Genomic DNA, 26,457 nt, shown 5'->3' on the forward strand with positions numbered 1-26,457 from the left:
GAGCTAATTACGGCTGATGTGCCACTGGGTAGTGGCCCTCCAGCACCGCCAAGGCAAAATAACGATATCAAGTTCAATTATTTACGAGTCCAAACTGCGCTGTCAACGTTTTGTAACAGCGCTACCCTTTCTTCCCTTCAGTCACGATTACCGTTGTCATGACAACGACGGAAAAAGAAGAACGTTTGTGATTGGCCCAACAGGCAAGAGCCTGTCACCGTAAAGTTGATTCGTTGAAGTTTGAATCAGGATGTCACATAGCTTGTATGATGCTCCGGTTCCAAAGCCAAAGTGTGCTTCGAAAAGAGCCGCTGTCGTAAACGACGTAGGGGAGAAACCAAAGCCATGACATGATGTTTTGTTCAATCCACGGGACAGGACCTTCACGTTGGCATACATTTTTGTCTAAACAGAGTGTTTCAAGCTTTCTGTTGCAATTATTAAACAACACACACTCTGGTAAAAGCAACGCTAATGAAATGTATTACTTTCATGGTGGTGAACCAGAGCGTCAACTGAGATTTTCACCGTGGGGTCAGCTGTTCTAAATACAAATTATTAGCTACTCAGCAGAATTTCGAGAAAACTGTTGCCACTGATCACATCGTACGCGCCTGATGTAGCAAGTGGCTTCCTTTAAGCAAACCTTCAGCCAAGGATCCCCCCCGCGATTCAACCCCATTCAGTATGGCTAGCGGTGTCTCTCTTGTTAGCCGAAGGGGCAGCGGAGCACCCATTCAGTGACAAGCTCGGGCTGTGCCTCGCAGAAGATCAAGCTGAAAAGAAGAAGGCGCTCAAGCGTATATCACATGTATAGTTTGTCCCGTTGGCCTCCACAGGAGCCGGTCCGATGTAATGAACGTCGGCGTCGACTGAAGGTGGCGGTCCAGCCGCGGTATCAATAACGGGGTTGACGAACGGGTCTGTCCAGCCAAGGTGATCTTCATGCCGGTGCCGACTGAAGGTGGCGGTCCAGCCGCGGTAACAATAACGGGGTTGACGAACGGGTCTGTACAGCCAAGGCCATCTTTACGCGAGGGCTCCCGACCTCTAAACAAGTACACGTTAAATATATATATGTATATATATACATATATATATATATATATATATATATATATATATATATATATATATGACATCTGTCTAAGAATAAGATGAAAAAATGTACGGGAAATCATCCTTCGACACGTAAAAAGCAAGAACGCATTTATCATCGCAACATAAAACTCTCTGGCTTTGTTATGAGAAACAGCGCTGACAGACCCGACAGACCTAAATGCACCAATGCAGTATACCAATTAAAATGTAATCTCGAAGGCTGCAACCTTCGTTCCATACATTACATTGGCGTAACCACGACACCATGAGGACGCCTCCCAATGCGTTTACCCGACGAGCACGTGCGACACGACACGAAGGACATCAACACGACGACAGATGAAGCTGACACTGATATTCTTCAGACGTGCGATGACGAAAGACGACTTTAAATTTAGGAGAGCACTTTTATCAACGAATTCTCTCCAGCCATCACCAGACAAACAAATTCTTGCACAGCTCTTGAGCTAATAGGTGGTGGGCGGTATGTACTCGCGTGTTATGTTATGTACTTGCATGTTATGTGATGTACTCTATGGTGTGCTAAGGATGTGCACCACAATCTGAAGGATATCTTTTGGTACGGAGAAGACAAAAATTCCTGTCGTGCTTGGCTACGTACAATGTGCACCCATAATGAAAACGCTACAAAGACACATAGCCGCGGTAACATCTAAAGGCCCCAACACTTGTTGCTTAAGCCATTTATATTTTTCCGACGATGAGATGGGGTCTCGGAGTGTTAGAACGCAGAGATTTCGACGAATATGTGAGTGATTATGTACGAACAATCTTTTAGCTTAACGACACTGCTAAGTCAAAAGCCCGGAGCTGGAACGGTGCATCAAGCAGCTTGCCAATGTCTTGTCAATGTCTTGTCAATGTCTTGTCAATTTCTTGTCAATGTCTTTTCAATGTCTTGTCTTGTCAATCAGCGAAATCAGCGGTCGTTTTTATTCAAATTTGCATAAAGGAAAATACTTCGCCAAGGCGCACAAGGGAGCAGGATGTCACCAATTCACTGCTGATAAAAACACCACAGCCTGTTCTGATCTGTTTCGATGATGAGTTTTTTTACGTAGGCTTTTGATGTTTCCAGCAATATGCCTTACGTTATGTTGATGTTCCTGGAGGTCAGCACTTGATACTGATACTGATCTGTGACAGCATTTTGGCAGACTTTAATGGTCATTAAAGACAGCAAGAATGTCTCTTTTATTGACGTCATCAAAAGATGAGGTCCGTTCGTTGCGTTTCCCTACATTGTTACAATCTACTATAGATTACCTCAGGTCATCACAGATTACCTCAGGCTTCGCAAGACGCCCCAGAAAATGCATTTTGCTGCATATCCGTTATTCTACCTCACTACCACTGCAAGTGCATTTATTGAAGCGTTCTTTGGACATTTTTGCTGATTTATGGGAGACGCAACTCCTCATTTTTCATTTCATACGCCTGTGGTAAGTGATTTTCGAGAAGCCTGCAAGTGGGGCGTCTTGTCCCACCCCCAGGGCAAGACGCCCCGGGCCGTGAAGCAAGAAGCCCCGGGCCATTCGGTAAAAAGCCCCGGGTGTTAGGGCAAAGCACTTTACCAGGAATAGTGCCCCATCTAACATCAAAAGTTCAGGTCGGGGTTCAAACAGATTTCGTATCTGCCTGCGGTCATTAAACTAAGCATTTCCACCTTGTAGATATCACGTTTCTCAACATCGAAACAGACTAGTACCAAAACAATCAACGTTTATTCACGCATACCTGCGCTGAACGGTAGGCGAACGGTAACGGTACTGGTGCGGTGGCGTGTCTGGATTACTGCCACGTAAGAACTACTCACGGCAGTGGTCGCAGACGTACACCGTCTCAGTGTCATTCGCGTCAGTGCAAGGAACACAAGCCCATCCTTTGCAGCTCCCACACCGAATCCACTCCCCACAGGAGAAGGGGAAACGCATTGAGCATATCAGGAGTGTCACGTCTTTCCCGGAATCGGGCACTGACTTCCTTTTCGCCGGCTTTGTTTTAGCGCTTTTTGTTTTCTTGAGGTAGCTTACAAGATGCTTCCCTTTAGACGGAGATGAAGTTAAGACCGCAGACTTTTCCGTTTTACGGGTGCGTTTTCTTTTGTCTGCCTGGGGTAATGGTGACAGCTCTCCTAGCAGCGTCCTTGCAGACGCAATCCTGCTCATTAGAGCTCCGCTGGGACCAGCGCCGTTTACCTCGCCACATGTCCCGTTGCGACCTGCGTCACCCTCCGCGCCAGCTCTCCCCGTTGCGACCTGCGTCACCCTCCGCGCCAGCTCTCCCGCTGTGACCAACGTCACCCTCCGCGCCAGCTCTCCCGCTGGGACCATCGCTGCCCACCGCGCCAGCTCCTCCGCAGGGGCCAACGCCGTCAGTTCCACATCCACTGGGCTCTGCTTCATTCGTCAGCAGCGATGGCGCGTAGTCTTTCTCTGCGAAGACGTTTTGGTCGAACGGCCAAAGACCGCTCACTTCAAAGCCCTTGATGGCTCTTTCGGGTGATGCCATCCGGTTGAACGCTTTGCCGATCAGCTGCCCAATCTCATAGACGGTGACGCCTCTGCCTCGGCTCGTCCGCAGGTAGTTCTCTGCTGCGACGTTGTAGCCGGCTTTCAGTGGCTTGAAGACGGTTCGGTCGAGAGGTTGCATCAATTCGGTCGAGGGGTTTTTCGTACGAAGAATGCAATTGCAGGGTCAGCATATGTATGTGGTGTTCCCTGGCGTAGAGGATGGCAGAAAGATACTTGTGGGACTGGTGTCCATCCAGTGTGATCAGCTGTGGGTTGTTGGTGCTGCTTTACGTCCACTGCTCAAAGTGCACCAGCCACTTCAATAACAGCTCGCCGTCCGTCCATACTGAATCACTAATGCCAGCGATGGACCCTGGAGGTGGCCCATTCATGAGCTTGTCCAGCAGGCGCTTTCTCGGCCAGATCATCATCGGAGGTATGTAATGTTCCGTGGCGCTGCAAGCAGCAACAACTCACAAGTACGCCTCTTTCCGCGCTAGTCAGCGCTCCGACGCAACGTTTCCCACTCTTGGCCGAAACCTTTGAAGGTGTCTGGACGGCAGTAACACCAGTTTTGTCCATAATCCAAACCTGCCAGCTCTTGAACTTCAACTTTTCAAGACGATCTTTATAGATCTTGAAAAACGGAGCCACCATGTCTTTGTTGAAGTCAGTCGCCCGATGGATGCTGGTTTCTTGCGGATTTCTGAGGCTGATATCTGAGTTGCGGTTCAGAAAGCCGCATAGCCATTCCTCTCCGGCGGATCCATCTCGAAACGGATGCGGGAGTTTCATACATTCAGCTATCTGAAATGCCGGCTTCCGTATGTCCACGGTAGTCAAGCCAAAAAGTCGACTTTCCATCGCAAGAATGTGTTCTTTGAGAGCTATTTCCACATCGGAAGGGAACACTGTGTCGTAGCTTTCAAGATGCTGCTCTCCCGGACGTTTCACGTTACCGTCGCGATGACGTCAGAGTTTGCTAAGCGACACACCATATTTGTGTGACACCTCTCGCACACCCAATCCTTTTTTGAGGTCGTCCAGATATTTTTAATGGTAATTTCGCCATATTTCATGCGCCGTGATTTTCGCTTGTATGTCCGCACCATGCCTTAAACAAAAGGCCATTTTATTGCACGCCGCCCAACAATATTAACAACAATATGGCTGTTAACTTTAAACAGATTTCTAAGCTTAAAAGGTGAATCAACCGCCAATATCATTATCTTCCTAAAATTGTATTTCCTCAAAATTCTGCCCCTTAAAAGTTTTAAGATAGTTACCCAGATTAAACTATGGTCAACTAGTCATTTAAAGCCGATGTAACAGGAAATTCGCAATCAAAGGCACAAATGGGGCAAGACGCCCCATGGGGCTTTTTGCCTGACAAAAAAACATTTGCCACAGTAGTTTTTGTTGCCTACTGTGGCGTTTTACCCGGACCAGTCATTCGGAGAGGAAGCGGCGCCAAGGACGAGAACCAACACGAATTCGACACCAAACAGTAAGGTATTTTTGGGTCCAAATTATGATCTCTCGATGTCCATTAACGATTCTGAACTGTAGTGTGGTATAAATAATTGCCTTAACTTAGCACTGTAACCCAAAATAGAAAAAAAAACACTCGCAAACACATTTTTACCTTTATCTCTCCAACGTGATGTACCAGGTTCGTCGCTATCTGCCAGCGTGCTGACCACATTTTGTCTGTTTAACAGAACAAAAGTGTTTCCCGGAACTTTTTAAATTATAAGATATCTTTATGGTGTGTTTTACCCCGGCGGGGCGTCTTGCCCCACCTTGCCCTATATGATCTAGGAGAAGGCGTAAACCTAGGTTCTAGGCGCCTTCAGCGGCATATCCGCGGAAGGAAAAGCTGAGGCACACACAAACAGAAAAACGCAAATCGCTCATTTGTGCCTTCGGTCCCATAGGGTCCTGGCTATCTCCAATGAGGGGTGTGGGGTCGTGGCCACAAAGCCCCCCCCCCCCCCCTCCACTGGCTATGCCACAAGGTGTAGGATTGTATTCAGTTTAGCGTGCTCTGACCCTAGGTCGCGCCGAGCCGTGAGCTGTATGGCCGTCTGTCTGTATATCTACACGTCAGCTAAGCTCCAGCTCGCTCGTCCGTCTCACCCAACCTGTTACGTGACTGTCACACGTGCTGACGTCACGCCGCCTTCTGCCGCCAGAGTTTTTCGCGCAGAACACGCTACCGGACACCCACTGCGGGTACCGCGTGGCGCCGGGCGTGTGCCACATCACCCCCGAGGAGGGCCGCTACATCCCCAACGACACCACGGCCTTCTGATGCGACGCTGATGCCGCTTAACAGACTGACTCAGAGGCGGCACTGCCACCGCCACAGGTGGCGCTGCCGGCGCGGGGCTGTTGGCTGGCCTGGGCTGGCAGCCGTGTCGATTACGTCACTGTCTGCCGAGCGCCAAGGCTGGAACGTTTTTTACTTGCTGCCAAACCTGCACTGAAAGTATCATTGTTAGACAAACGCCCATGACTCGGCTGTCTGGGTGTAACTGCCGTCTAAGCCGCGACAAAATGGAGTTGAGTAGCTTCTTTTGATTAGCTGTCCGTCCACGACTTTGTAGTCGCTAAAAGGGATCGTTCTCCGGTAAAGTTGTGTCGTACCTCGACTGTCTTGCCACGCTTCTTGATACACTGCAAAATAAACTAACGGACCTATGCGATCGTTTACGACACTGGGGAGCCCGAGGGACCGTGTGTATTACGAACAGACAGCACTGTAAGTGGCCGGCGAGAACGGCACGCCCCAACCTCCCACATCTCGTCGACAATCCAGCCGGTAGCAATCTGGCATTCGTTAGCGTGAAGACCGTGTCGTTTACGACACTGGGAAGCCGGAGGGACCGTGGGTATTACGAACAGACAGCACTGTAAGTGGCCGGCGAGAACGGCACGCCCCAACCTCCCACATCTCGCCGACAATCCAGCCGGTAGCAATCTGGCATTCGTTAGCGTGAGGACCGTGTCGTTTACGACACTGGGCAGCCGGAGGGACCGTGGGTATTACGAACAGACAGCACTGTAAGTGGCCGGCGAGAACGGCACGCCCCAACCTCCCACATCTCGTCGACAATCCAGCCGGTAGCAATCTGGCATTCAAATGGGTCGAAATAACAGGCCAAAAACTTGGGAGTGGGTGGCTTTACGGTCGCTATCTTGTATCCATTTAACTTACGTTTCTGAACTGTTTCGCACGCGACGAAAATGGAGACCGTGTTTAACCTCAAGCCCTTGAAGACCGTGTTGAATCTCAAGATCGTGAAGACCGTGCTGAGCCTCAAGACCGTGAAGACCGTGTTGAACCTCAAGACCGTGAAGACCGTGTTGAACATAAGGACTGTGAAGACCGTACTAAACCTTAAGACCGTGAAAACCGTGTTAAAGCTCAAGACTGTGAAGACCTTGTTGAAGCTCAAGACCGTGTTGAACTCAGGCGTTTAGGGAAATCTACATAGAAAACTCAACGGCTTCGGCGCATGACACTGAAATGAACCGACATCATGGAATCACAAGCAGGGAATGAAACCCCATAATCCCATCATGATGGCCTGGACAGGGCAGTACAAATGGATTTCGCTGGATTCGCAACGCTAAGACCATACGGCCAGCGTCATCAGCTTCACCGCCGAAGACGCAACGGTGCCTCAGCCACGTGAGGTGGCTCTCAGCTAGCGGAGGCACGCTGCCAGACTTGTCTTCAGGAGATGCTAAACGTGCCGTGAACTCCTGCGAGTTCACACCGAACTCCTGCGAGTTCACAGCGAACTCCGGCGAGTTCACAGCGAACTCCTACGAGTTCACACCGAACTCATGCGAGTCTGCACAGCATCTAGTGTATGTTTAATGGCGCAGGGGCATGCTGCATTGCCCCCCCCCCCCGCCCCCCCCCGCGCCCCGCCTTGGCTGCGTCCCGGAGTCAGGATCTGTTTAATTTGTTGAACACTCATGGAAAAGTAGGCCACTGTGCCCATGCAATACTATAACGTCCACTCGGACATCGAATCGCTATGATCTTTGGCCCGCGCTTGCTTTACTGCGCAAAGAGCCGGCGCCGTCGGCGTCGGTGCAGCACCGCCTGCCGCCTCACAATGCTGATCCGCATCTCAGTAATGCACAGCGTATCCATCTGAGCTTTATCTGTGGGGTCCGCGTCAGGTGGCGGTTCTCTGTGTTTTGGCACACAATACCCATCGCTGCCCTAGCCGTCAGGTGGCGGTTCTCTGTGTTTTGGCACACAATACCCATCGCTGCCCTAGCCGTCAGGTGGCGGTTCTCTGTGTTTTGGCACACAATACCCATCGCTGCCCGAGCCGTCAGGTGGCGGTTCTCTGTGTTTTGGCACACAATACCCATCGCTGCCCGAGCCGTCAGGTGGCGGTTCTCTGTGTTTTGGCGCACAATACCCATCGCTGCCCGAGCTGTGCGGCATGTTTCCGACGCCCTGCCTGGCCATGCACAGCTAGTCTCTCGCCCATATACTAAAGGGTCGCCCTGCTAAACGTTTAAAACGCGCCTCCTTCTCGCGAGGACTGCGAGGCTACCGAGGCGAGGCGAGGCGAGGACTGCGAGGCATCGGGGAAGGGGGGGAACGACATGCACGTCGTGGATCGTCACCAAATGCGCACGGGTCCACACGATGACTCGCAAGACGTGGATTAGATGAGTAAGTTTGCCCGAGTCCTTGAAATTTACCTAATTATTATTTTCATTTGAAGCCAGCTTGTTTTATTCAGGCAAGCATGAGGCATCAAAGCCAGTTTGTGCTGTTCAAAGCAAATTGGTTTACTTAAAGCCCTCGGCATGATAGCAGAAGAGAAGCGGGTGAGACAACAAGGCGGTACGCATTTCCAAGCCTCGCAGTTCTGACGAGCAGCCGGCACCACTGCCCGGCACAAACCACAGGCCGGCCACCACTCCTCGGCGCAAACCAGGCCGGCACCACTGCCCGGCACAAACCACAGGCCGGCCACCACTCCTCGGCGCAAACACAGGCCGGCCACCACTCTCGGCACAAACCACATGCCGGCCACCACTCCTCGCACAAACCACATGCCGGCAACCAACCATTCCTCGGCACAAACCACAGGCCGGCCACCACTCCTCGGCACAAACCACATGCCGGCAACCATTCCTCGGCACAAACCACAGGCCGGCCACCACTCCCCGGCACAAACCACAGGCCGGCGACCACTCCTTGGCACAACCACAGCACCGCCGCGGGCCGGTCCGCGCCTCGGGAGCAGCACCGCCACAGGCCTGGCCGCGCCTTGGGAGCCAGCACCGCCACAGGCCTGACCGCGCCTCGGGAGGAGCACCGCCACAGGCCTGACCGCGCCTCGGGAGCAGCACCGCCACAGGCCTGACCGCGCCTCGGGAGCAGCACCGCCACAGGCCTGACCGCGCCTCGGGAGCAAGCATCGCCACAGGCCTGACCGCGCCTCGGGAGGCAGCACCGCCACAGGCCTGACCGCGCCTCGGGAGCAGCACCGCCACAGGCCTGGCCGCGCCTCGGGAGCAGCACCGCCACAGGCCTGGCCGCGCCTCGGGAGCAGCACCGCCACAGGCCTGACCGCGCCTCGGGAGCAGCACCGCCACAGGCCTGACCGCGCCTCGGGAGCAGCATCGCCACAGGCCTGACCGCGCCTCGGGAGCAGCACCGTCACAGGCCTGACCGCGCCTCGGGAGCAGCACCGCCACAGGCCTGGCCGCGCCTCGGGAGCAGCACCGCCACAGACCGGTCCGCGCCACGGTGGATCGACGTCGCCAGAGGCAGTGCGCGGTGAGCGACACCCGAAGATGGCAACCCCCTCCAGCCGGAGAGGGGGCGGGGTGGGGGGGGGGGGGGCGGTGACCGGCCACGCGTCAGAGCGGCCCCATCCCCGGCCCCCAACACTCCAGCTGGGCAGGTCTCCCTTCCCCCAGCGGCGGCCTGCGGGGAGGGAGTTTCGGCACAGGTAGCCTTCGCTTCCGCTGACGTGGCCAAATGCATCGCGTGAGCCACTAGCGAGCGTAAGAGCGGCCCAGTCGGGCCTCGGCCGGTCACTTGTGCGGGGGCACAGATGACCGGCCGAGGTGGTGTTCACTGGAAGTCTTTCATTTGCATTCCATTTGCCGCTGCCTGTGGCGCACTGGGGATGGGACGCGAGGGAGAGAGAGGGAGAGGGAGAGGGAGGGAGAGAGAGAGGGGAGAGAGAGGGGGGAGGGAGAGGGAGAGAAAGAGAGTGAGGGAGAGCAAAAGAGGGAGAAGGAGGCTTCGGCTCTCCCTCCTGTTCTCCTGCAGCAGGGTGGCATGCTGCTCATCCCAGCCTCGCCTCAGCAGACGTCACTCACATCCCTGACGCCGTTCCCACTCGAAAATGCTCTCCTGCAGCAAAAACGCCACGACTATTCGCCACTTTCATATTTCTCGCCGACCGCAAACGCGGACAGCCGCCCCCCCCCCCCCCCCCCCTCCAGCACGATCAGAAGCCGAGCTCTGGAAAGCCCCCCTGCCCTCCCTCTCTCACCCGCCCGCATCGGCTTCCTCAGCAAGGCACGGCGGTAAAGCACGAGACCGACAATCGGCTCCACGTCGGCGGGGCAGCAGTCGTGCGACACACCTGTTAACAACAGAACCGGGCGCCAGCCGGCTTACCCCGACGCTCACAACGCAGAGGAGCCGGGCAGCCGCTGCGCTCGCCCTCACAACGCGGCGGCGCACAAATTACTCCCGAAGAACCGCACCGCGCTGGCGAGGGCCAGTATATTCATACCTATCGCATGCCGCTCCTTTGGGCACGCTTTGGGAGGCATCCAAGTCACGGCAGGTCACGCAGCCGCAGCCAGGCGCGGTCGACATTTTCAGCCGTCGCTAGCCCCATAAGTCTGCCGGCACGTGCGCGCGCGCCGTGACTGCGCCGCCCCATCACCGCGCAGTAGAGCCGAGCGCGTGGCCACCGTCACCATACCGAGCACACCGGTCACCGGTCACGTGGCCACCGAGCACCGCCGGTCAGCTCGGCCGCACGCGCGTTAGCGACCAAAGTCGAGCCGCATCCACCGGCCAACGGCCTTATCGCACTCGCAGCGGCCTGGCGCCGGTACAAATTCCGTCGGGCGGCTCCTCGGCGCGACTTTGGTCTTCGCGAGCTCGGACGCGACTTTGGTCTCGCGGGAGGCGGGTCCGGCCGGCGGACGGGCGGCAGCGGACTCGCACGCAGGTCATCAAGGTGACCCCAGGTCACCTCAGGGCGTCTCCGGTCGGGTCCGGCCACATCGGGTCAAGCACGACAGCAGAAGAAGGCCAGCAGAGGCCCGCAGAAGGCCAGCCGAGCGAACTTCGTCCGCGGCCAGACAGGTCAATGACCGGAGCCTGGCTTGCCACTCTCGGTTGGCCACCCACGTCGGAGTCACTGTGTCGTGTTGACATTGAAGACACTGCGTGACACCACCGTGTCGTGACAATGACACCTTGAAACGTGACGCTGTGATACGTTGCACTGACACTGTGACACGTTGCACTGACACTGTGACACGTGACACTGACACTGTGACGCTGTGACGCCGACACTTTACACATGACTCGGCGCGCGACGCCTGTGACAGGGCCTGTGCCGCGGCACACTGGCGCCGCCGGCGGCAGCGGCAGCACACGGCCACGCCACAACACCGGTACCGCCGCCACACCCCGCCACACGCCTGACCGCAGCACCGGCCGGCACCGCGGCCGCCCGCGCCGCCGGGATGACCTCCGGGCTGGCGGCGTGACGCACCCCCAGGCGGCGCGCCGCCGCCTCCCGGCCGCGCCGCGCTCTACAAGCCACCGAACGAGTCGCCGAGCAGCTGATCCAGCTCTTTGACGTGGGCCGTCTTGCTGCCGGTGGCCGGCGAGGCGCTGCAGCTGCGGCCGACGTACCTGCGGCGGCGGGGGCTGAGGTCAGCCAGCCACCGTCACACGGCCGGCGCGGCGGCGCACCGGCGGCGGGAGCGAGGGCGGCGCACCGGCGGCGGGAGCGAGCCGCGCGCCGATGGCAGCGCTGACGTCATCGGCCGCGGCAACACGTTGCCGCCGGCAACACGTCGGCAGCGGTAAACACGGGTGGAAGGTCGACCGATGGTGTGAAAGGTCGGCCGATGGTGTGGGAGGTCGGCCGATGGTTTGAATGAAGAACATGCTGTCTCGAACAGTCAGTGGAAGAACAACATACAAATTCATCTACATCCTGAACGTAGATGCTTGTTACCAGCTGCCTTGGACGAGGCTGGACCTGTATCTGTAGCATGACTGCCTACTGATATCGTCCCCTCGTCCCCTCTGCCTAGTCCTACCGACCTCGCCCTGTCACAGCAACCTTTGTCTCCTGCTATGCCATTGCTAACATGAGCTGACTCGTCTTTAGCTCCTGATGGAGGGCGTGGAATGACCACTCGATCTGCATCGCAGACGGCATCTTGTCCTTCAGCATATCTGGCCACGTGACCTTGACATGCATCACACATGCCGCAGTTTTAACATGTCACGCCTGTGTTCGTCTCCGCTTGGCCTTTCTGCAACGCTCGCCTGCCGGCCTGGCTCAACAGTCGCACGACCTTGACCTCTGTGGCCCCTCACCTGATGACCTTGACCTCTGCGGCCTCTCACCTGATGACCTTGGCCCGGGCGGCCGTGGTCTCGAAGCGCGGCTCAATGTAGGCCCAGGCGCCGTTGTTCTTGGCCTCCTCCTGCGTCCAGACGATGTCGGCGTCGGCCGGGTACAGGTCCAGCTGCTGCTTCACCTCGTCGAACGGGAACGGCGACAGCTGGAGGCCAGACACGCAAGGTCAAGCAAGGTCAAGGGTGAACAAGGGTCAAGGCTCGTCGGAATAACGGGGAGATGCGGCCGCGCCGCAGAGTCAGGGGCCTGTCTGGGATTCGCTGGTGACGCCTTCCTCGTCCATTCAACCAAAGACCCGCACCCAAAACGCTTCCCTGACCCCTTCCCCTAACCCCGCCGAGCTCCTGGCCCTGCTGCCGGTCCGTGCCCCTCCCCACCGACTCGACGCTCGTCGCCGCTCCTCGCTGTGCCCCGCCGCCGCCGCCGTCGTCACCTGTTCCAGCCGCACGATGGCCACCTGCTCCTGCAGCGCCAGCTCCTCGCGACGCTTCTCCAGGTCGAAGTAGACCTTGCCGCTGCAGAAGATGACCCGACGCACGGCCTGCGGCAACTTGGCCGCCGGACCCACGTCCGGCAGTACCCTGTGGCGAGGGCGCCCGGTCACCGACGGCGTAGAGATAGAGGACCGCTGACAGAGGGTCACACCGAGAGAGCGCCGACAGAGGGCCATGACAGGTACTGACAGAGGGTCACTGACAGAGGGCCACTGACAGAGGGTCACACCGAGAGAGCACCGACAGAGGGCCATGACAGGTACTGACAGAGGGTCACTGACAGAGGGCCACTGACAGAGGGTCACACCGAGAGAGCGCCGACAGAGGGCCATGACAGGTACTGACAGAGGGTCACTGACAGAGGGTCGCGCCGAGAGAGCGCCGACAGAGGGCCATGACAGGTACTGACAGAGGGTCACTGACAGAGGACCGCTGACGGAGGGTCGCAATGAGAGAGCACCGACAGAGGGCAAAAGACAGGTACTGACAGAGGGTCGCTAACAGAGTGTCACTAACGGAGGGGGCATACCCAAATGACACGGTACCACCCTCCCCTCCCCTCGACACACCCAGATGACACGGCACCCTCCCCTCCCCTCGATACACCCATATGACACGACACCCTCCCCTCCCCTCGAAGCACCCATATGACACGACACCACCGTCCCCTCGACACACCCGGATGACATAACAACCTCCCCCCTCGACACACCCAGATGACACAACACCCTCCCCTCCCCTCGACACACCCAGATGACACAACACCCTCCCCTCCCCTCGACAAATCCAGATGACGCGCACGTTTGGCTTTCCGAATCTGCGACCATACACTTCACCTCTGACCCGCTGACCCTTCACAGTATCCCCTGACCCATCTCCTGGCCCTCTGCAATGTCCTCTGACCCGCCTCCTCGCCCTCCATCTGGCCCATCTCCTGAATTGGCAGCGCTCCTGACCCACCTCCTGAACTCGGTGCCCTCCCGCATGTCGTCGAAGCTGCTCCTGGCACGCGGGTGGCGGAGCAGAGACTTGGGCGTCATCAGGATCAGCGGCTTCCGGAACGGCAGGTAGATCTGGCGCCGCAGGACGTGGAAGTAGTTGCTGGGCATGCTGCAGTTCGCCACCTGTTGGCACAGGACACCGCTGTGGCGGATCACCTAGCATTTTCAGCGATGAGCCTTCCGTGTGCTCCCCTCCTGAAGAGGAGGTCCCGGGGGAAACATCGGACGTCTTTCCAGTTGGCTATGTTCGATGGACGCTATCTGCTAACGCTATCACTTTGCCGACTTGACCTTTCGACGGGTGGTGACTTCAGCCAGCGCGGCTAAAATACCACCTTTGGCAGGCACCAACTTCCGCTGCACCATCACACTGCGTCCCTATCGACATGTGAACCTGCTGAGCATCATTTCCGTCGATATTCATGCGAATCACCATCCCTGTCACGCGAGACGATATAAATTTTTCGCCTTCCCCGAGAATCGAACCCGGGCCCTACAGCCCCAAGCACGGGGTTTTGGCACTCCCGTTCAAGCTCCCGTCCTTCGCTCACAATCATGTTGCTGTCGTGCAGCTGTCGGATGGCGAACTCGTCGGCGGCGAACGGCGGGAAGTACTCTGGGTCGTCGGAGCACATCTGCAGGAACCGCTCCAGGCGGGCGGAGCTGTGCTCGGGGCCCTGCAGGGCAGGGGGGGGGGGGACTAGTCAGAGGCGGCGAGGGCAGAGCAGAGCAAGCGAACCAGGCCAGGGCGGCAGGGACGGGACAGCACAGGACAGGTCAGGGAAGAACAGGACAGGACAGGACAGGACAGGACAGGACAGGACAGGACGGGACGGGACGGGACGGGACGGGACGGGACGGGACGGGGCGGGGCGGGGCGGGGCGGGGCGGGGCGGGGCGGGGCGGGGCGGGGCGGGGCGGGGCGGGGCGGGGCGGGGCGGGGCGGGGCGGGGCGGGGCAGGGCAGGAGCAGGACAGGACAGGACAGGACAGGACAGGACAGGACAGGACAGGACAGGACAGGACAGGACAGGACAGGACAGGACAGGGCAGGACAGGACAGGACGGGACAGGTCAAGGCAGGGCAGGGCAGGGCAGGACAGGACGGTGCAGGGCATGGTAAGGCAGGGCAGGGCGGGACAGAGCAGGACAAAACATGACAGAATGACGTGTGACCACACAAAAATGCAGAGCATAGCCGTCAGGTGCTACAAAGCCGTGCTGCTGGGAACTGGGAGACGCGTTTCAGAGCACAGGCAATTAATCATTAACATAGTTGAAGTTGAGCTTGACCGACGCGACGTTGGAAAAACCACGTCCACTTTACGTGATTACTTCAAGCAGCCATTTGACGCCGGGGCAACTTGCCCTGAACGCTTGGATCAGTCCACACTCTGCGAACCCGCCGGTGGCGCCCTGCATGCCGCGTCACTGACCATGCCCTCCATGCCGTGCGGCAGCAGCAGGGTCAGGCCCGACTGTCGCACCCACTTGGCCTGGCCCGAGGCGATGAATTGGTCGATGATCACCTGGCGAGACGGGCGCCGATCAATCAGACGACCGTGTCATCACGGCGGACGACTGATCTACCCAGTGTCCTAGAATTGCCGACTTTGGGTGTAAAACAACACCCCATGAGGAGGAATTTTTCACTCCTTTTCCACATATTCTAGGTGAATCTTTCACTACTGCCTGACAATGACTGATCGCACATGCCGAACCCCTATTTTCCTTTCTGAGGTTTTCGGATGTCATTCAAAACCGAGCTCACTTAAAACCACCAAGCATAAATGAGGCTCCGCAGAACCTGGACACCTATGGCTATGTCATGTCTCACCTACATCGGAATCATGTCATGTATGCACAGAGCAAGGGCGCCAGGTACCTCCAAGCCCAAGAACCCCAGCGACCCCAGCCGCTTACACGCATTAAGTTTGGTTTGTTCACAAAATGCATCACAATCTGCAGCTGTGCGCCAAATACAAAGTTTTCACGCATCCCCTATTTTTTGGTCTCACCACTACACCACGAAAGCACAGCCTGGTGCAAACGCCAGCAAGGCCTGGTAGAGAATTTTACTCCACGTATCTCTTTTTTCCCGAGGAAACTTGACCACTAAATTGCATCACTCCCGAAATGCATGAGTGAAAAGTACAAGAAATGTGTTATAAATTAAACTTACAAGATGAATATCACCATTTGAGCAATTATATTAACAGATGCTTTGTCAAATCAGCTGATTACAAAATTTTGCAAGAAAAGTACCGGTCTTTATATTCATTTAGCTACTTTTGTTTTTCTTGGTATCATACCAGTGTGTTACAACTTTATTTTTCTTTCCTTTTCGATTGTCTTTAGAGGCACCGTCTGCTGCTTAAAATTTTGACCAATTCCTCTGCGAGATGCTCCAACTGGAAGCTTGTGCGTATTTCATACATAATTGGATCAATTCGCCAGCCGCCCAAACATGCTTGATATGCACCCAAGCGTGAACAATTCACAGGGAATGAAGGAGACAATTTGAAGCACGGAACTTACTTTTACCGCCATTCTTACCCTCTTAAGCCTTCGGTTAACCGTTTTCTTGGTTCATGGCGGTGCTCAGTAATGATAAATCCAAGTCTTTCGTGTGTTTGACTGACCAGGCTACCTGGCAAGGCAGTTCTTATGCTGCCATACAGAGTCTTGGGACAGACATGACGCAGCTAATACACAAGTATTTGATGGCGAAATTCTGCCCTCTGGAGATGTTTATCATGCACACCTCCTACTTGTTTCGCATTTTAATCTCGAAGGTTGGTGGGCATGATTGATATTTATACTTGAGGGTGAGTCGGATGACTCTGTCTATCAGCAGACCATGCAAAAAGTACTGAATTTTTTTGTTTTTGGGGGAGCAGGAAGGAGCCAGTAAGTCTCCTGTGAACCAAGTAATTGCTTACCTTACCTGCTTTCAGCACATGATTGGTAACCAGAGATAGCCATTTTCTGTTTTAATGCATCGAGTTTTGCCATAAGACAAATTATGATGCCACAAGGCGTGCAATCTGCTTATTTTGTTCCATACTCTTGATTACTTACCCCAAATTTCTTAAAGTGGTCCCTCATGGCTGCTTTAACCCGATGTTTTCTATAGTTGTCATGGTTTGCTGACTGGCAAATGACTGTAGTATATATATGCACTATATGTTTAATACAGGGATACTCTAAGCTGCATAACAATTATAATATGAGTTAAATATGGGTATGTAACAAATCGTCACACCACCCCATTTAAAATGTAAAACCAACAACTCAAACTTTGTCATGAAATATGAATAAACAACCCCAAATGGATGCATTGCTGCAGCTGAAAAGGCAAGCAGCAAAACTGGCATGGTCATCTAAAAGTTATGCTATTTTTGGAGAAGAGAGATTGTTTTATGGAGCATACCCATTATTGCCCTTGACATAGGTTAACCATGACAATTAAAATAAGTTGTTCAAAGTGATTTAAGGTGTTTTTTATTTGTGTCTTGTCAACTTTGTCTGATGTCAACAAGCATACACAAATGAACTGAATGAAAATGCAACTTGAAACCAGCCAAAAACTAGCTTTAAATATCATGTTTTTATCACAAGTGCTGCTGTCAACAGATAAGTGAGTTGGGATGATGTTCATCATATGGGCTACTCTAAGTTAGGTTAAGTTGGTCAAGTGCATGGCAAGTGGCAACAGGAATTGTGCAAGAATCAGTAACTCACAACTGCTGCTGTGATACAAACAGGTTATTCAGAATGAGATGGTGTAAGGTCTCTTTAAGTTAGTACAGGCTATTTTCAGGGAAATACGCATTGGTATTTTGTAAGGAATGGGGACAAAATGTTTATTTTCCTTGACCCCATCTTAACAGAAGCCAGAAGTATGTCTATTGTGTTTGACGTGGTGATGGGCTGATGAGTGGGAGTCCAAGGTTTTTTTGTTTGAGTGTTTTATGCTCGTTGAATTTTCTGTTATTTTGTTATTGAATTCCTTTGCTTTCTTTTGTTTTAAAAATGCTGTGGAAGGGAATTGAAAAGTGCAGCATCAAATTATTGAAGTTAATAATTTGTTATGCTCATAATACTGTCACGAAATAAGTATGCTTTAACACGCGCCCGGTTGGCCGCCTAGATGCCCTTCACTCGGGTGGGGTGTCAATTTGACGCCCCCACCCCCTCTGAGATCTCGGGAACTAAGAAAGTTAGATACACCAAATTTACAGAGTGTCTTGACCTACACGTGAACTCACTTAGGTTAAGGTTTCAGCTCCCTGGGTCCTGACCTTCGGGTGGAATAAGGTCAAACAATGTTAAATTCCAGGTTGGTCTCCAAAGCGCTCCCAAAACCTAGGCAACTGTCTCTAAGTAAAAGGTCACAAGCCCATTTGAGGTCATTGACCTTATTTGACCTTTTGAAGGTCATGGTGACCAAAATGATACAAGACTGCTCTGCGTTTCGCATTTGAATAAGCGACAAAGATTACGCTAGGCGGTATGTTCCAAAAACAAAACGTTCGACCCGGGTCATCTTAGATCAATGGCCTGTTCTGACCTATAAGAAGTAAAATGAAGATGTATAATGCGGTTCCTGCTGTCAATACATTCGAAATGAGCACCAGAAACTATCCCATACAGCAAGCCCTAGAGTAACAAATCAGGTTGGTTTTGACCTTGGTCTGACCACCATACTTGACCTTAGGTCAACGTAATTTGCTCATTTAATATTTGTGGTGCCTACGAAAGCATCTCAGAGATGCATTTCTTCGTCAAACACTCCGTTGTTGCATCAGATTGAGCAATTCCCTAGAAATTGCCTTCGCTGAAACCATGGGCTGCCTTTGACCTGTCATAGGTTAGCGACGTTTCAAGCTACATTTAAATTCATGATGTCAAACGATTCGCTATGGCATTTTCTACAGCTATGCAAAACTTGGCGCGGTTGCTCCGCGCCGTTCGGAGACCATTGTGGAAAAACCCTCGCGGGGGTTAATTTGACCCCTCCCCACCCGAGCGCGTGTTAATGTATTTCGTTTCACTTTAATGGGCTAAGATGTTAAACAACGAAATAGGTTTGTCAGATTTCTGATATTACGTCCATGCCAACATGGAATAGATGTCTTTGCTTGCTGAGGCATCAGTCACCAGCTGATAAGTTCCATCTTTTGTGACTTGATTTTTTCACTCCTGCACGGTCGTTTTGCGATGGAATTTTTCACTCCCACCCTAGTTCAAAAGCGATTCTAGCTCCCTGGATCTACCTTTCTCCGGAACTTGTCTTTGCCCCCCCCCCCCCCTCCCTCCTCCACCCCCTCCATCACACATCTGGAGGTAAATGTAACAAAAAAGATCCACTTGTTTTTCTGAACTCCACTTCCCCCTCTTTAACAGCTCTGCAAATAAATGCTCACACAAGACAATTCAAGGGCTGCACCACTGGTGTCACCGGGCACCACTGATGGGCGGTGGTGCCCGGAGTGGTTCTTGGAGTGGTGCCAGAGTGGTGCTCACCTGCGCTGTGTTGCAGAAGTCACCAAACTGCGCCTCCCAGCAGACGAGCGCGTTCGGGTTGGTGAGGCTGAAGCCCAGCTCGAACCCTGCGGACGGGGGCGGAGTCGTCACCGATCCGACGGCTGCTGATTGGTCGCCAGGCACTGGATGCTGAAAGCGGATTGACCACCGGGCGCTGTATGCTCGAACCTGAATGGACGCGAGCATCGCGTAAAGAACGCTGATTGGTCATTGGAGACGCCGTATGGGGCAAACATCACCCACTGAAGGCGGGGTTTTTGTCTTGTATGACGCGGGACGAGGAAACCCGACGGCAGGAAACAGGCTCAAGAGAGCGCGCTGAAGGTAAGATCTACAAAAGCTTTGCCATGAGATCTTCCGAGATGTCATATCAACGGCGAATGTATTATTGGACGATGGCATCTCGGGAGTCTCTAGACATGTCAGTGATCACTAAAATAGTAAGTTCAGTTCACACCACAACCTACGTCATTCTCCAATCCGCTGTTTCCTGAGTCGACGCTCCTGTCCTCGTGTCTTTGCTGCGTCCAGCACTCGTATAGTCTGGTGTACCAGCATACCAACTCATGGCGTAAACAGAACAGCCCCACTTTCCCTCTCGCCATCACGGGCACCACCGGCGACCCCTCAACTCGGCCGCTACTCACCGAGCACTCCGAACTCGGAGAGTGACGAGTTACAGATGGAGTACTGGGCCTGGTCGGGGTACAGGTGCTGCAGCGGGCAGTACGTGGCCATGTCCACCTTCTGGTGGTGCATGACGTGGTGGCGGTGACTGCGAACGGGCAGAAAAGTGTCAGTGCAGAGACCGGCAGATAGATGGCAGCACCATTACGATGAGGCATGCTGCCGCTGTGGCGCCGGCTAGCGTGTCCACAGTGCAAGATGGTCTCTGTATTCAGTAAGTAGCAGATTCGGTGGCAGCGTCCGTTACAGGCTATTAGCTTTGTTCGGACGCCTGCTTTTTATTCAAGGAATACGTTGTTTGAAGCTACAGATGCCGACAAAAAAGAGCCGGTCTCAGGTATAACCAGCAGCAGTGCGTGCGACGGTGAACAGTGAGCAATTCCTGACGATGATTAGTTGGGTTCTAAGGCAATAAAATTACTCGGTTATTCACCACGAACAGCTGCTAGCCGCCTGACACCTGTCACAGCTTACGCTCTTACCGATCCACCATCCGCCGCCTCCCACCCTCAACTCGCCCTCTCACCGACCCAGCAGTGCCCAGTCGCTCACCTGAAGGTGCCCCGCTGCACGTCCTGACCCGAGAGGCGCACATGCACGCCCTCCTTGAGCAGTGAGCCAAATGCCATGGCCTCGGCCAGCGCCCAGTCGGCCGTCCGCTCCTCCACCATCTCAAGCCGCAAGTTCAGCACCCGCTGCGGCGGCACCACCGTCAGCGTCACACCTCGGTCGGCACACAGGTCAGGGCGCGGCGGGGCGACTCGCAGTGTGGCCGGCTCACCCCGGCGGCGGTGAGCCGGCCACACCGCGCACATCGGTATGGCCGGCGACGGTCGATCGGGGCCACTCGGGAACGTGGGCAAGCACACTGCAATACGTGAGAGCAATGGCCACGCCGGTGGCTGTGTCCACCTGGCCCCACCTGCAACCCACGGTGGATGACGAAGTCCACGGCGTTGGGTGGAGCCGAACCCACCCGCCTGCCGATGTGGGCCAGAGTCTCCTCCACCACACCGGTGGTGGACATCTTAAGCGGGTCCTTGCCCTGCCGCCAGCCACATGTCAGAAAGTTAGAGACGGAGAGACAGAGAGTGACAGAGACAGAGACAGGGACGGGGAATAGGGACGGGGACGGGGACGGGACGGGACGGGACGGGGACGGGGACGGGACGGGGACGGGACGGGACGGGGACGGGGACGGGGACGGGGACGGGGACGGGGATGGGTGGGGATGGATGGGGACGGGGACGGGGACGGGGGCGGGGGCGGGGCGGGGGGCGGGGACGGGAGGGACGGGGGACGGGGACGGGGACGGGGACGGGGACTGGGGGATGGGGATGGGGATGGGGATGGGGATGGGGATGGGGATGGGGATGGGGATGGGGACGGGGGCGGGGACGGGGACGGGGACGGGGGACGGGGAAGGGGACGGGGACGGGGACGGGGGACGGGGGACGGGGGGGGGGGGGACGAGGACATCTTCTGCAACAGTCAGAGGCGGGATGTGTGGCCCGTGACGGTGACGTTGCAACACTTGAGATAAAAACAGCTGCACGATGCGCAAAAGCACGCAAATGTCCGGCAAGATGGTGACGGTTCCTGCCTCCCGGGCTCATGGAACCCTTTAACAGACATTTCCCCCGGCACAAGAACTTTTGAACATCACATTCCTTTCGATCGTCCAACAGTACGTGATCCGATCATCAACATTTCCCCACGTGCCGGGAAATGACCTCCTCCAAGCCTAAACAGCGCAGCAGCCGTCTCCACCCCACAGGGCCGGACAGCCAGCTCGCCGCACCCTCCTCGGCCCCCGCTGACCTCGAAGAAGCCGGACCAGGGCGAGTCGATCCAGTGTTTGTTGTAGATCTGCGTCTCCTTCTTGGAGGCCTCCAAGGCCTGCTCGCAGATCTTTTCGTAACGGTTGACGACGTCCTGTAGAGTGGTCACGTGCTGGATAACACCAGGCTCGCCCCTACTCCCCGGGGTGTCGGCCGGGCACGTGGGGTGTATTAGGGTGCTGCTGGGGCGTCAGTAGGGCGTAATTTGGACGACGTCACCGCCACTGGGGTGTCGGGTGATGTAAATGCGTATCACGAGGTGTACACAAGCGCGTGCTGAGCATGCCAGCGGCCAGATTAAGACGAGAGGCAACAAGAGAGGGGAAGATAGCTCCCGTATGGCTGGGAGAGTAACCGGCGCAGAAGGTGGGAAAAGTAACAGGCGCGAAAGGTAGGAAGAGCAGCCGGCGTAAAATACGCGTGGGTGCGATTGAGATGTTCTGTGGCCGTGTGAGGGGTTCCTGGGGAGTGAACATATCGCCTAGCCGTGAGCCAACAGCTGACTGCGCTTACTTTTGAGGCTGGAACTACAGTACATACATGGGCGGCTTCCGCCCGGCTTGAGATACCGGCAATATCAAGCTTTTAAGCAGCAAAACGGTGACAGGCTATCGAGATGCAGTACGATATAACGTGTCGTAACGTACAGATTCATACAACGTGCAAACGAGTTCAGTGCGATGTGCGAGGGTGCAAATCAAGCTTCCAAGAACATATATATATATATATATATATATATATATATATATATATATATATATATATATATAGCATTCCTGGTGGGTTGGTTGGGTGTGAATACAGAAGTGTGGAATGTGAACAGACGTGTGCACAGGTGAGGACAATTAGGCGCCAGAATGAACACAAGAAGTATGGTGTTTGATGGGAATCTAAGCCACGCACAAGTGAGCGAATAGTGCCTGCGTAGGCATGACTTGCAAGAAACATCACCAAAATTCCTAATGCGAATCGCGCTGGTCAGTTCAAGCTTGTAAAACTCTCTAGAATGCGCTACGCTTCAAATCGACGAGGTGTGAAGGTAAAGACATCGAAATCTTTTTGTGACTCTTCGTGAAGTAACTTCAAGACCAGAGTACAGTCGAATCAACAGAACTTAAGTTCGCTGAAGCTTATCTCTGCATTTCACAGGGACACAAACATGCAGAGTCCAGCGTGTTGGGGCACGGTGTCCAGAACACGACAAACACCAACCGAAGGCCTCGAACGTTAACATGGCTTATATCACGGCGGCTCCACAAAATAACCCCATTAAAGGAAACTTTGGCGCTGTTTAAGAACAAGTGCAAAGCGGCATGAATTGATGTCAACATAGTAAATAGATCTGAACTATGCAGAGAGCCCAGCTCGCCTCGGAGGACGCTTCACAGCGAGGGCAATGCGAGGTCCCTGAGTAGCACGGCCAGGTAGTGTCCGCGCCTTATTCCCCGCTGGATGCCCCCTGGATGCGCGGGCCAGGTCACGGCTGAGGCTCGTGACAGCGCAGGGAAAGGTACGCCGGAAGACAACATAGTTACTGTTCCAATGCGGGGCCGCAGTGATGACATACCTCCTGAAACAAGGAACAGAACAGGCTACAGGTGACAGCTCCTGCCGTCTAGCGGGGCGCCGGGGGACCGTACGTTGCCGGCGCCGCCGCCGGCCCGGTCGGGCGTCCCGAACGAGGCCCACAGGCCGCGTGCAGTTAACGATGCCATCAGCAGAACCCCGCAGCAGTCACTACTATTACGGCTCGTTCCATTCAGCCACGGCCGTCCCATCAGCTGCTGTGCAGTCAGCTGTTGAGCGACGCGCGCATGCGCACTCTAACGCCGGCGAGGCTGCCGGTGCGGACACAGCCCGACGGCATTTAGCGGCTAACGAAGGCGAAAGTGCTTCTGATCCACAGAAGGGCCGCGGGTATGGCCTGGTATGGCATGGTACGGCAGCCTCCACCGCTGACGACCGGGGTCAGACGACCTTGGCGGGAGCCCAGCACTGACAAGAGTTCATGCACCGAGCACAATCAAAGAGTCTGCCTCTATCCAGCCTGGTTGACGGGAGGGTCATCTGGTCTGTTACTGCGTGGCACCGGCAGCAGGTCATCCATCCACTAGAGTAGCCCCCCCCCCGCCCCCTCCCCAGGTGATATGCATCGTCCCACAACGGCCTTGGAGACTATGCGCCTCCGTGGCCGCTGGCGTGCGCACAAGGACAAGCTGGGGTGACGCGTTGCCTAGACCACACCCTGAGACTAGTCCTTAATCTAGCCTCTGATCTATCACACATCACTCAAGCCTCATAGACAGGACCAACGGCAGACACCGGCACCGCGACCCGCTGCGCAACACTTAAACGGGCCGAACCGGCCAGCCGCCGGTGCCGACACCAGATCACAGCGAGCGAGCGGCACGACGCACAGCTCTCCCCGGCGGGCAGCAGTCACACCCCAGCAGCGGCTCGCCGCCGCACAAGCAATACCTGCTGTCTGCACCGCCAGGCGGCGCGCGTGCGGCACTGTTCGGCCTAGCTACATCTGGCGGCGCGCGACAGAGCTGTGGCGCGCCCATGCTCTCCCACCCCGGCGCCAGTCCGTGACGTCACCACCCGCTACCGACGGAAGCCGCGCAGCGCCTCGTGCACAGACTCAGCCGTCCGCCGTCACCGGCAGCCACGCACCGGAGGCTGGCCAAATCAGTTCCGTTCGCGAACTGATTTGGGTCACTCACTCATTGCACGCGCCAAGAGTGACCGTGCGCCGGCATTTGTCGAAACAAGATGCTGTTATCACACTGCAATTTCGGCCTGCTTTTTTCCAAGATGATTAATAAACCGTTGTTTAAAACAACTATCTCGAGCCTGAATTGGATGCAGCCTTTCAGTTTGTGGAACAGCAAATCAGTTGGCAAAGAGGACTCAACTCTCTCCCATAGGCAACCCTACAGTACGGCCTCTGGCACAGCACTCGCCGCGCACGGTGTCAAACACTGTGCCAGAAGACGCCAGAGTGCCCCGAGTGACCCGGAGTGGTTTGGTGGGTGCTTGCTTACAAGGGCGAGAATTGTAACACGACAACCCGCTAAAACACCCTCATGCTGAAGAGGTCAGTTTTGGACTTCAAATGTCATGATTCCATTGCCCCAGACTGAAAGCTTCGTGCTAATAGTACCAGGAAAGCTGGTAAATGACTGTTGACATCACAAAAAAGTTCATCACAAGATGTCCCGAGCCATCTTCGAAGCGAAGAAGTATTCCATCTTGGATAGTCACCAGATAAACGAGTTCAAGGAAACTGCTTCTGGTGGCATTTGTCTTGATACATAAGTTTTTATATGAATCTCTCAGCTAAATAAGCTGATGCTAGAAAGGTGTGTGTAAACCACCCAGCAATGGCGTACATGCAGGCCTGCAGGACTTTCGGTGCGTCCTGGACTCCTATGAACGTCCAGAACAGCACAAGCCCTCATCACACGGTATGTTATGCCGTCTCACGCACTCCCGCGGTCCGGAGACACGCGTACAAGCCCACAGCATGGTCTCGGCAGGCCTTTCCCTCACAAGCACGACCTTGGGCTGACCTTGAACTCGTCGCAGTGACGGTTCCCTCCTCGATCAGCTTCTGCGAGTACTTCTCCAGCAGGTTGGGCGTCTTCTTGATCTTGTTGTACATGAACGGATGCGTGAACATCGGCTCGTCGATCTCGTTGTGGCCGTTGCGGCGGTACGACACCTGCCAACGCCATCACGCCCTTACCAGGGAGGAGACCCCGCTTAGCAGCGCGCAATCCAACCGGACACAAGTCCGCAGGCTAAACAAGTCATGTGCTTCGCAACAAACACACGGCGTCTAGTGGTGATGACACAGTTGCAGGTCGTTCTTTCTTCCCCTTGGCTGTGTGTGTATCAGCCATTAGCGGGGTCGGTTCGCAATCAACCCAAGGTATGACGATGAAGGGCCAATGACATCACATTGTCGTTCAGTGTCGTTCACTTCCCTCCTGCACCTATCTGGATCAGACAGCTACGCTGCCGACGGCGGGGAACACATTGGCATCACGTTTCATACTGGACGCGCGCGTGGGGGACGTCGCAGTAGAGTTACGGAGTGTTCTGCTGGGCTCTACGGACGACAGGCGGGGTATTGGCGTCCATGCGCAGGGGAGGGAAGAGGGGGTGGCAGCACTCCTAATTAGGGGGTGGCAGCACTCCTAACACCACAAAACTTACCGTCATACTATTAAGTATATCGAATATCAGACCACTGATTATAATAAACAAGCATCTAAAACAACTCATATGTTTCCCCAAATCTAGTCTGTCATACCATACAGCCCGCTGCCACGGACATAAACTACACCATCGTGGAAGCGCGGTGATTACGCGAGGCTCAAGTTCACAAGGCGCCTAAAGGTGGCAGCACTTATCTGGCGCCCACCACATTTCGCCCACGTCCTGCCTCACTCACGATGTCGATGACGACGTCCTTGTGGAAGGTGTTGCGCCACTCGGCAGCCACCTTGCACACGTGCATCACGCCTCCGGGTCGTCTCCGTTCACGTGGAAGATGGGGGCGTA

General features: G+C 55.0%; 1 protein-coding gene and 1 pseudogene across 1 annotated transcript in view; one reads left to right on the plus strand and one right to left on the minus strand.

The window, feature by feature from the left end:
• The window catches only part of LOC119090040 (uncharacterized), a 49,709-nt gene extending 43,371 nt beyond the window's left edge, over positions 1-6,338 (plus strand). The window contains exon 4 of the mRNA XM_037212839.1: positions 5,831-6,338. Within this exon, the coding sequence (XP_037068734.1) occupies positions 5,831-5,949 (119 nt within the window). The 3' untranslated portion in view covers positions 5,950-6,338. The remainder of the gene's footprint in view (positions 1-5,830) is intronic.
• Positions 6,339-11,412: 5,074 nt separating this feature from the next.
• On the minus strand, positions 11,413-26,451 carry LOC119092987 (2-oxoglutarate dehydrogenase, mitochondrial-like; annotated as a pseudogene).
• Between the last annotated feature and the right edge of the window lie 6 nt (positions 26,452-26,457).

Source organism: Pollicipes pollicipes, unplaced genomic scaffold (assembly GCF_011947565.3).
Source record: "Pollicipes pollicipes isolate AB1234 unplaced genomic scaffold, Ppol_2.1 Scaffold_1600;HRSCAF=1878_pilon_pilon_pilon, whole genome shotgun sequence".
Classification (NCBI taxonomy): Eukaryota; Metazoa; Arthropoda; class Thecostraca; order Pollicipedomorpha; family Pollicipedidae; genus Pollicipes; species Pollicipes pollicipes.